Source organism: Staurois parvus, unplaced genomic scaffold (genome assembly GCF_062004578.1).
Source record: "Staurois parvus isolate SC_StPar_1 unplaced genomic scaffold, SC_StPar_1.0 ptg000794l, whole genome shotgun sequence".
Taxonomy (NCBI): Eukaryota; Metazoa; Chordata; class Amphibia; order Anura; family Ranidae; genus Staurois; species Staurois parvus.
The window spans coordinates 828,692-838,851 of NW_028318590.1; the positions used below are offsets into that span (position 1 = coordinate 828,692).

General features: G+C 43.1%; 1 protein-coding gene across 1 annotated transcript; it reads left to right on the top strand.

The window, feature by feature from the left end:
* The first annotated feature begins 104 nt into the window (after window positions 1–104).
* On the top strand, window positions 105–2,979 carry LOC149444272 (cystatin-B-like). The gene is made up of 3 exons (XM_089654722.1): window positions 105–212; window positions 1,266–1,367; window positions 2,655–2,979. Exons 1-3 carry the CDS (start codon window positions 129–131, stop codon window positions 2,781–2,783), a joined length of 315 nt encoding a protein of 104 aa, XP_089510848.1. The 5' UTR covers window positions 105–128; the 3' UTR covers window positions 2,784–2,979.
* The last annotated feature ends 7,181 nt before the right edge of the window (window positions 2,980–10,160 follow it).

Consider the following 10,160-nt stretch of genomic DNA (forward strand, 5'->3'; position numbering starts at 1 on the left):
GGCCCATCACATGCAGGGTGTAGTCATTATTGGACACCCCCCACCCTCTCTGTGGAATGGTACAGCCCACAGGTATATAAGCCCAGGTACTGGGTGATCTGTATCAGTCTACTGAGAACTTTACAAAGATGGCTGAGGCTGCACAAGTAAAAGATGGAGGACTGAGTGAGCCCAGGGAACCTACTGCAGAAGATCAGGCCATCCTTGATGAGGTAAGTGGTTGGGTATTCAATCCTAAGGGCTGGGTCATGTCAGGTGTGATGATCTGCATTGGGATCCTGAGAAGCCATTGACCTGTGTTATGTTTACACCATACAAGTGTGTTCATTGAACTGCATTACATTGTCAGCTTAGAGTTGCATGAATTTTTTTTTTATTTTATTTTTTTTTATGCAAAGTAAACTTTGCAATGCATTGTAACAATGTAATCCAGTCTGCATGTTATGTGTACCTGCTGGTATAAATGGGGCCCCATGAGGGGGCTCCAATGTACTTATTAGCTTGACATTGTGAATTGGTCTTGTAGTCCCCTATAGTTTACGATGGCAGAAGCTGCAATTCCCAAAGGCTGCCAATGTATGGTGGACATGGACGGTCCTTTTTAATAAGCTTCTTGAGACATTGAGTTGCTGCCATGTGATTGGCTGGTAAGCAATTTGTGTTTAACAAGTAATTGAACAGATGGACCCAATGGAGGCCAGTGAGTGTATATGCAGCCTCTGATTTGTACTTTACTGCTCCTTCTCACAATGAGTCTATGGGGCCTGGCCTTATACCCCCTATCCATAATATGTAATCAGGTGCTGGAACTGAAGTGAATAAAATAGGATTTTGATGTCTTGCATGCTTGTTCTAAAGTGTGTGTGTGTGTAATGGATTTGAAGAGCCACTAGAAATGAGGAAAACACTTAACCTTCAATTGCTGTGGGGTGTGTGGTTTTTTTTTTTTTTTTTTTTTTTTTTTTTTTTTTTTTGTGGGAGTAGAAAATGGCCCAGTGTCTGTGAGCATAAACTAGTTCCCAAGCATTGGTTTGAACAAACTGTCCATTTGTTGGTATCACTATGGGAATGGTGCCCAATTGATGGGTGTCAGTTGATGGAATAATGCCCCAAGGACCAGATAAAGGCAAGCCAATGGCCACATCCGGCCCCTGGCCTGCAGTGACTGCTTACTCTGATCCTCTGCAGCAAGGACTACTATAGCTGGTACTGAGTGCAGGTCTATATCTGGGCCATTCCCAACCTGAACTTTTTTTCTTTTCCAGGTGAAAGAACAGTATGAGAAACAGTCCGGGACCAACCCCAAGGAATTTAAGGCGATCCTCGTCAGTACTCAGGTTGTTGCCGGAACAAATTACTTTTTCAAGGTAATGCTTTGGGCTTTATGACACCTTGTCAGTTTAAGGCGTAACACACTAATGTCCCAATAGTCACTGTCAGTTCATAGCTCTGGCTGAACCTTTTTACATCAGTCTTTGCAACAGGGGAGTGGTAGGTGTTGCAATTTTTTTTTTTTTTTTTTTTTTTTGACACATGGTATCTGCAGTTTAAATGCAACACTTCTGGAAAATTTATTTTGCACAATCTTGTAAAATAAGATGTTAAGTAAATGGGTACCTAACATGTCGTGTTTTAATATTGAGTACACCCATGGAACAGCACCGAACTAAAATACTGAAAATATCTCATGATGCTTTAAAAGCCTTTACACCAGGGGTGGGCAAACTTTTTTTGACTTGAGGGCCGCAATGGGTTCATATATTGGACCCGGGGGCCGGACCAAGAGTAGATGAATTATGTGTATGTGTCATCCATAGTAAGTAATATTCCCCCATAGTAATTCATCCCCCATATTAAGTCCCCAAGCCCCCCCGTGTCAATTCACTTACCTTTGCTCCGCGCGTTCCTCTCGCCGTATTCCCACGTCGTTCCGGTGTAGCATGAAAATCTGTCTCCTATGAGGATCTGTCCCCCTCGACGTATCTGCGCATGTGCCAGTTTCAGGCATTAGCAGCCGATCGGCGATCTCCGGCACATGCGCAGATACGTCGAGGGGGACAGATCCTCATAGGAGACAGATTTTCATGCTACACCGGTCTTCAGGGCGGACTGAGAGGAGCCTAGCTCCGCGGGCCGGATTAAAAGGTCCGGCGGGCCGTAGTTTGCCCATTGCTGCTTTACAGGTTACCAGTTTAGAGTTGCATGGGAGGTCTGGAGCTAAAATGATTGCTCCAACTATGCCATACAAGTGTGGTGCAATCATCTTGTGCACAAGCATGGGGGGGGGGGGGGGGGACACTTAAAGCTATATTTTATTACAGCCTCTAAACCACTCAATCTGTAGAAAGCACCTCTGCTAGAAAGAATTAGGGACAGAAATTTGATACCTGGTGCAGGCTTCATCCCAGTATAACCACTTTAACCCAAGGACATGACATCCTACAGGTTGGAAATGGTTAATATAAAGGAAATGTCCAATGTCTGTCTTGCCACTGGGGAACAGGAGAGGCACATGTTCTGGTGCCCAACAGGCAAAATGGATGTAGGACACATGGGAGCTCTATATCTGGAGAGAGATTTACTTAATAATATAACTCTAATATCGGTGAAAACACAAAATTTAAAGGTGGAATTAACTTTTCTGCTCTTTCCAGGTGGACATTGGAGAGGACACTTATATCCACGCTCGAGTCTTCGTACCTCTGCCTGGTACAGGGGAGGGGCCGACTTTGGTGTCTTTCCAGCCGGATAAGGAAAAGGAAGATGAACTGGAATATTTCTAGGATGGGGATGAGAACCATGTAGTGGTCACATGATCAGGAATGCCACCTCCCATCTTTTCCCAAAAACTCCTTAAAGGACCAGCAAGAAGGAGCTAAAGAACCTGAAAATACAGATCTGATCTTCCAGAAATGTCCAGCATTTGTGGACTGAGATGTCCTGACTTTACACCAACTCTAATTGTGGCTATAACATTGATCTGTATCCATTTGTAAAATCCTGTTCAGTGTTTATAACTTGTTGTAATGAGAACTCTGAAAAGTACAATAAAATATTTTGGAAAAATTGTTACCTAAATTTGCAAATACATGTAAAGCCGCACTGCACAAGTGAAATGCTCTTTATTACATCTAGTGCTCCTGCTATTCTTGCCTAGGATCCCACTACAGGGCCACAGATAAGGGGTTATCAGTCCTGTATGGGACCCAGGCAGCTGGGTAATTCAGATGTGGGCAGGAAGGGTGACTTTGGGGGAATTACTGGAACTGATCCCCTGTTGGCTCTCTGCAGCAGCTGAAAGCTGGCTTCTCTATTGCCTGCTGGCCTTCAGCTGCTGCAGAGCCAACAGGGGATCCAGTAATTCACAAATGTCAAAGTGGTGCCCCTCCAGCTGTTGCCAAACTACACAAGTACCATGAGGCATTGCAAGATTAACAGTTAAGTGTGACTCCCAAAGGTAGAGGCATGATGGGACTTGTAGTTTCCTAACAGCTGGGGGGCCACCAGATTAACACCCTGCTAATATCTTACACCCCCCCCCCCCCCCCCCCACCTGGTCTGGTAAATGTACCATTCGCCTGCTGCTTTTCATTTCTGAATGAACATAACTTCATCATATGGCTTTTTGGATGGAGGGAGGCCCTGTCATGTTGGTTGTATGGGGCCCCGTGGTTTCTAACAGCTGCCCTGCCCACTACCACCTGGGTAGCCCACATCCAGGAGGTAGGCCTTTGCTGAGGTAAGCATGCACATGGGAGGGAATAACCATGCATACATGGGTGTCCCAGATAACAGTACCCAGAGGTATGTGACCAAGCTGGGTCCTAAAGCTAGTGGCACATGTGCAGGATATGTTAAGATGGGACTGGGTGCCATGGCTCCTTGTGGGTCACACTGCCTATAAAGTCAACTTTTACATTGTACCTACAGGTGAGCTTATGAGGCTTAAATCAAACAGAAAAAAGATACATCGGGGGCCTCTATAGCCAATAGAAAATGATAGATGCAGGATAACCTGTGCTCATATCTAATGCCAAATTGTTACTGACTCCACCCAATGTAGAAAAATAGGTGTGGTCACTGACACTCATAAGCAATTCATAGAGAACAAGGATAAAGGGATCCCCATGAAAAGTTGTACAAAAGTGAGCTAAAACTAACAGTTGCCTCAATTAAAAGACCACATAGTGTAGTCACCCAAGCAGGTGGCCACATTCATAGATATGGGGGGGAAGTTGTATAGTATCCAAAGTAGTAGTGAGATTTTATGTTTGACAAATCATGCAAAACTTTATTTTTTTTTTCTATTAACCCTTTCCATTACACTTTCCAAACGACCCTTCTGTCACCTATTCACTTTCTTTGACTTTCCCTTTTTTTTTTTCCTTCTCTTTTCCAGTTTGGTCCTACAATCTTGCTCTTCTGTTGCTTAACTAGATATTTATTACTGTCCTCGGTTCTTCCTCTTTTACATTCCGATCAGTTCTATATGATCTCTTGGATATCTTAACCACTTGCCTACCGGGCACTTATACCCCCTTATTTACCAGGCCAATTTTCAGCACTGTTGCACTTTGACAATTGCGCGGTCATGCAAAATGGTACCCATATGACATTTTTATCTTTTTTTTTTTCTCACAAATAGAGCTTTCATTTGGTGGTATTTAATCGCTGCTGGGCACTTTACTTTTTGTGCTATAAGCAAAAAAAGTGCAAAAAAATTTGAAGAAAAAAGTTTCTTTGTTTCTATTATAAAATTTTTCAAACGGGTATTTTTCTCCTTCACTGATGTGCGTTGATGAGGCAGCACTGATAGGCAGCACTAATGAGGTGGCACGTATAGGCTGCACTGATAGGCAGCACTAATGAGGTGTCACGGATAGGTGGCACTGATAGGCAACACTGATAATGGGTACTGATAGGTGGCACTGACTGACATTACTGCTGGGCACTGACTGGTGGCACTGCTGTGCACTGACTGGCAGCACTGCTGGGCTGCACTGGTGGGCACAGGTGGGCAGAACTTGTGTGCGGCACTGCTGGGCTGCACTGGGGGTCACAGGTGGGCGGAACTTGTGTGCGGCACTGCTGGGCACCGATCATCAGGGCACTGATGATCGGTGCCGATCCCCGCTCTGACAACTGCCAGTTTTGGCAGTGTGAGGAAAGTGCAGCCGAGAACTGGCATTTGCATTTTCCAGTGATCAGCGTGTCATTGGACACGGCTGATCACGTGGTAAAAGGCCGCTGTGATTGGCCTTTTACCACGTCACGTGATCAGCTGTGTCCGTAGGACACAGCGATCACGGAGATCGCCGGGTGCACGCAGGAGAGCGCTTTCTGGGAGGACGTCATATGACGTCCACCCAGAACTGGCCGGCCGCAGTGCAGCCGTCATTCGGCTATCTGCGGTCGGCAGGTAGTTAAAGTCCTTCCATCATCCCATATATTTATTATTTATTTTTTTTAACTTTTCTATCTTATCCTCGATATAGTTCTCTATCTATATCCTCCAGTCTTTTATCTTTGAGGTTTTTTGTTTCTGCCAGAATCTAGGGATCCTGCCTTTAGCCGCATTTAATAAAATCTCATATTGTTTCACCGTTAAATCAGAATTACGGAATAAAAAAAACCCAAGGATCTGTCAATACACTAATCCGCTATCTCCTGTATTTGTTGTATTACTCCTTGCCAAAATTCTTGTATTTTAGTACACTCCCACCTTTCATCCCACAACCCCTCCAACATAAGTGAATTCTCTAATTGTAAATTATGTGCCACATTAGGGGTAGTGTACCACCTTGCTAAACATTTATAATTCACTTCTATATTCATATCCACTGCTCTGTAAACTAATTAAATTTTTTTTTCTCTGTTCATTTTATATTCTTTTTCCCACTTATCCATAAACGGTGGCAGGACACTTCCTGATAACTGAGGATTTTATATATACGAGAGGTAACTTGCTTTCACATAGTATCCAGACTAAAGAGTTTTTTAGTGGCTGCTGGAGCATTGCAACTAAATGTCTTAATTGATAGTAACGCCACTCATCCAACATAGAAAATATTTCTGTCTTATCCTTCAAATCTAATGAACACAAACCCCCATTATCAGTGATTTCTTTTTAGATGTGCATTTCTATCCTTTATCTGTAATATTTTCTTTCCCTGGGGGAAAAATTCTGTTCCTCCAAGTGCTATTAATGAATTTTACTCCCACCCCTTTTGTTTGTGAATTCTGCCCCATATCCTATACTGTGTTAAAATACTTGTGTTTTCTGAAAAATGTTGATGCTCTTGTGGAAGCCAAATATTCGTATCTAATTGTATCCCGCTCAGTGTATTTTCTATCTTTATCCAACTTCTCTCTGGGTTGTAAATCCAGTCTGCTATTTGTGGAATCATCACAGAACAATAATATCTCCTAAAATCCAGTACATTTAGTCCCACATTAATTCTTTCTCTACATAGTAGTTCATATTTAACTCTTGTTTTTTTTTTATTCACCCATATATGAGTATCATCTTCTTTATGATCTGAACAAATGACCCCGGCAGATATATTGGGAGAATGTGAAATTTATACAAAATCTTTGGGACTATCACCATCTTGACCATGTTTATACATCCTATCCACGAGTGTGATCCTATTGATAGTCTCCTCAGTTCTTCCTTCAACTCCGTTATCAATGGGATGTCATTTTTATGGTATATATTCTTTAAGGAAGGAGTTAACTTTATACCTAAATAGTTCAGTTCCTTTTCTCTCTATACAAAGGGGAAGGTTTTCTGTAAAGTCTGTTTATCATTCTTTAAAACATTAATATGTAACATCAGATATCATAGGGTTAATTTTCAAATTCATTAGATCTCCATATTTTAAGTTTTTCATTAGATTGGGTAATGTCACTCTGGGATTTATAATATAGAATAACATATACACATATATCGCAACTTTATGATCCTCATCTCCTACCCTAATTCCCTTTTTATCTATATTCCTTCATACAGTCACTAAAAGCGGTTCCAAAGATATAACAAAAAGTAGCAGCGAAAGTGGGCATCCTTGCCTTGTTCCGTTGTACATTTTGAAGAACTGTGATAATGAGCCATTTACTTTCAATGCTGCTGATGGAGAACTATATAATTTTTTTTATCCATTGCAACATTCTGGGTCCAATTCCTAATGCTTCCAGTGTGTCAAACATAAATCCCCAGTCTACTCTATCAAAGGCTGTTTCTGTGTCAATCGACAACACTAACACCGACTGGTTCTTTTTCTTACTCTTTTGCAAGAGGAGTAACTATCATAATCCATTGTCCTTTCCCTCCCTTCCTGGGACAAAGCCCACCTGGTCTAAGTGAATCCAATCTGGCGTCACCTCTTTCATCCTATTTGCCAGAACCTTTGCGTATAGTTTTGTGTCTATATTTAATAGCAATATAGGTCTATAACTGGGACAGAGGGATGGGTTTCACCATCACTGCAAATCTTGCAGTATGTTTTCACTCGTGAATGACGATAGTCAGCCTTGTGAATTCTACTTATACAGCACCACATTTGTATTTCCATTCCATTGGAAATATATTATTAGTTACACTTAGCATGCCCAAGGACTTAGGACTCATCACACCACAGAGTTGCAGTCTAGAAGCATGTGACAGCACAATGGTTTAGTGGTTAGTACTGCTGCCTACCAGCACTAGGGTTGCTGGTTCAAATCCCAACCATGGCACTACCTGCATGGAGTTTGCATATTCTGCCTCTGTGGGTTTCCTCCCATGCTGGTATGTTTTGGTTCTGGTCTAAATTGTCCCTATTATATGAATGTGAGTTAGGGACTTTACATTGTACGCTCCTTGAAGGCGGGGCCTGATGTGAATGTACAATATGTATGTAAAGTGCTGTGTAAATTCTCCGCTCCGCTCCTCCAATGATATCTTCCTCTTTAGTTCCCACATCACCTCCTCCCACGCTCGCCTCCAGGACTTCTCCAGGGCCTCTCCTATCCTCTGGAACTCCCTACCACAGCATGTCCGGGCAGCCCTCACCCTGTCTGCCTTTAGGCGATCTTTGAAAACTCACTTCTTCACGGAAGCCTACCCCACCTCCACCTAAGAACTGTACTTGAATCACCTCCGCCAGATCATCCCCCGCAGTTATCACCTTTTGTATCACCTCCCCCTTCCTTTAGATTGTAAGCTCCACGAGCCGGGCCCTCCTATTCCTTCTGTACTGAAATGTATTGTAATTGCACCGCCCCCCTTATATTGTAAAGCGCTGCGCAAACTGTTGGCGCTTTATAAATCCTGTATAATAATAATAAATTGAGGGCGCTATATAAGTACCTGAACTAATAATAATCCATGTTTATATTCGTGTTTTTTCCAATCTGCTACATTTTAGAAAGTTTCACATAATGTAGACAAAAGAGCTGACATTACAAATAAAAAGTGTCTGTGGGGGAGGGGGGTGCTCTTCTACTCCCCTTTTATAGCCTACAGGACTGTATGCTTAGATAAGGGTGTGTTAGTGATTTTGGGGGGGAGCCACACATTATTTTTTGGTTCAGGGGTTTCCCTTCAAATCCATGACAGTTATATCTGTTATATGACAAATACTTTTTAATGTCTAATTCATATTTTTTTATAATATCTACTTATATAGCTTAATTCTGGAATCATGGTACTACTATATATTCTGATTAATGTTAGTGGCAGCATAGTGGCTTAGTGGTTAGCACTCCTGCCTAGCAACACCAGGGTCATTGGTTCAACTCCCACCCATGTAAGCCTTCATCTATGCAGTTCAGATTTGGGCACCATTTTGCAAGCAGGGTGCTTATTTCCAGTATGTGTGACCAGCACATGCAGTTGAGCTTTCGCCTACAAACAGAGCCTCAGTGCCACCCATTGGTTCCTGCGCTCAAGCTCACACCTTGTGCATGAATTCAGACCATAGGCCTCTCTGACTCATCCTCCTGGTCACCAGTCCTGGAACCATATCACCTGGGGCACCTCTCATATACGGCCTGCGATTTACTGTGGTCCAGGTTAGGGACTGGGGAATCCATCCGAAAACCTGGAATCCATGTTACATGGGGGCCCCGGTCACCGGCCGCATGATACCTGATGGGAGTCTTCTCTCCAAGAGGGTGATTCCTGTCCCCCTAACCACCACCCACTCCTGAGCCAACCAGGTGTTCACAGTCTCATACCCTTTAATGCTTCTTCAAATTGTAGGTTAATTTACAACATTTAATAAATACATGTAAGCAGGTTGAAATCAGTTAGACAGGTGCTGTCCCGGATGGGAGGGTTAGGGGTTAATACCTTTCCCAGTTCTTTTAGTTTTTGAGTGATATCTCTAGGCTTGACCCACTGAGCCTGTGATATAAAAGAGGGCCAGTGGTCTGAAGAAGAGATCATGTAGATGATGATAGTGAAGATGATTTTCCCCGACGAGAGCTGAGAGCCCATAAGAAAAGAACCTCATAAGGGAAAGGACCAGGGAGCCGCACCCAGGAGGAGTACAAGGATGCCACCGTCTGCCACCAAGATGTGAGTTTGATAGAACTTGGGGTTCACCCTGAAGACACCAGCTGCTGGAGAAGCCTCTGATGGACTCAGTAATTACATGGATTCCACCTTTACAGGTATGCCGTTACAGCATATAGCCTGAGTAATATTAGGAATTAGGGACTGTGTCATGATGAACTCTGTACTTTCTGCACTTTATTCAGTAAAGCATTGAACATTTGCCTTTTACCTGGTCTGAAGTTACTCAAACAGGTGTAATGCAAGTAACCGACACAACTTTGCACTTAGTCTACAGTTTAGGTCACTAACACATGTATGAAGAGTCAGCACGATGAGAGTCATTAGAAACGAAGGTACAGTCAGGAAGCAACCTGTCATAAATATGTACCTGTTATAGGTGGAATTGCCTGTAGACACAAGGGAGATGTTGTTGGCTCTCCCTACACTGCATTCCATCTCCCACAGCAACCAGAACAGTACGGAACTCCAGAGGTCCCCATCTTGTACAGTTCAAGAGTTAGTCAGGTTGGAGCCTACGCTTTGTGCAAGGTGGGGTTCCATGATGCTATGGGGACTGGTAGTGGGAAAACACTGGACAGATGGCTGTGGTCAGTGTTCA

Excerpts from the sequence above, each read along its gene's own strand:
- LOC149444272 (XM_089654722.1), top strand. The coding sequence starts at position 129 with ATGGCTGAGGCTGCACAAGTAAAAGATGGAGGACTGAGTGAGCCCAGG. Across the intron at positions 213-1,265 it reads ATCAGGCCATCCTTGATGAG|GTGAAAGAACAGTATGAGAA; the intron begins GTAAGTGGTTGG and ends TTTCTTTTCCAG. Across the intron at positions 1,368-2,654 it reads GAACAAATTACTTTTTCAAG|GTGGACATTGGAGAGGACAC; the intron begins GTAATGCTTTGG and ends TGCTCTTTCCAG.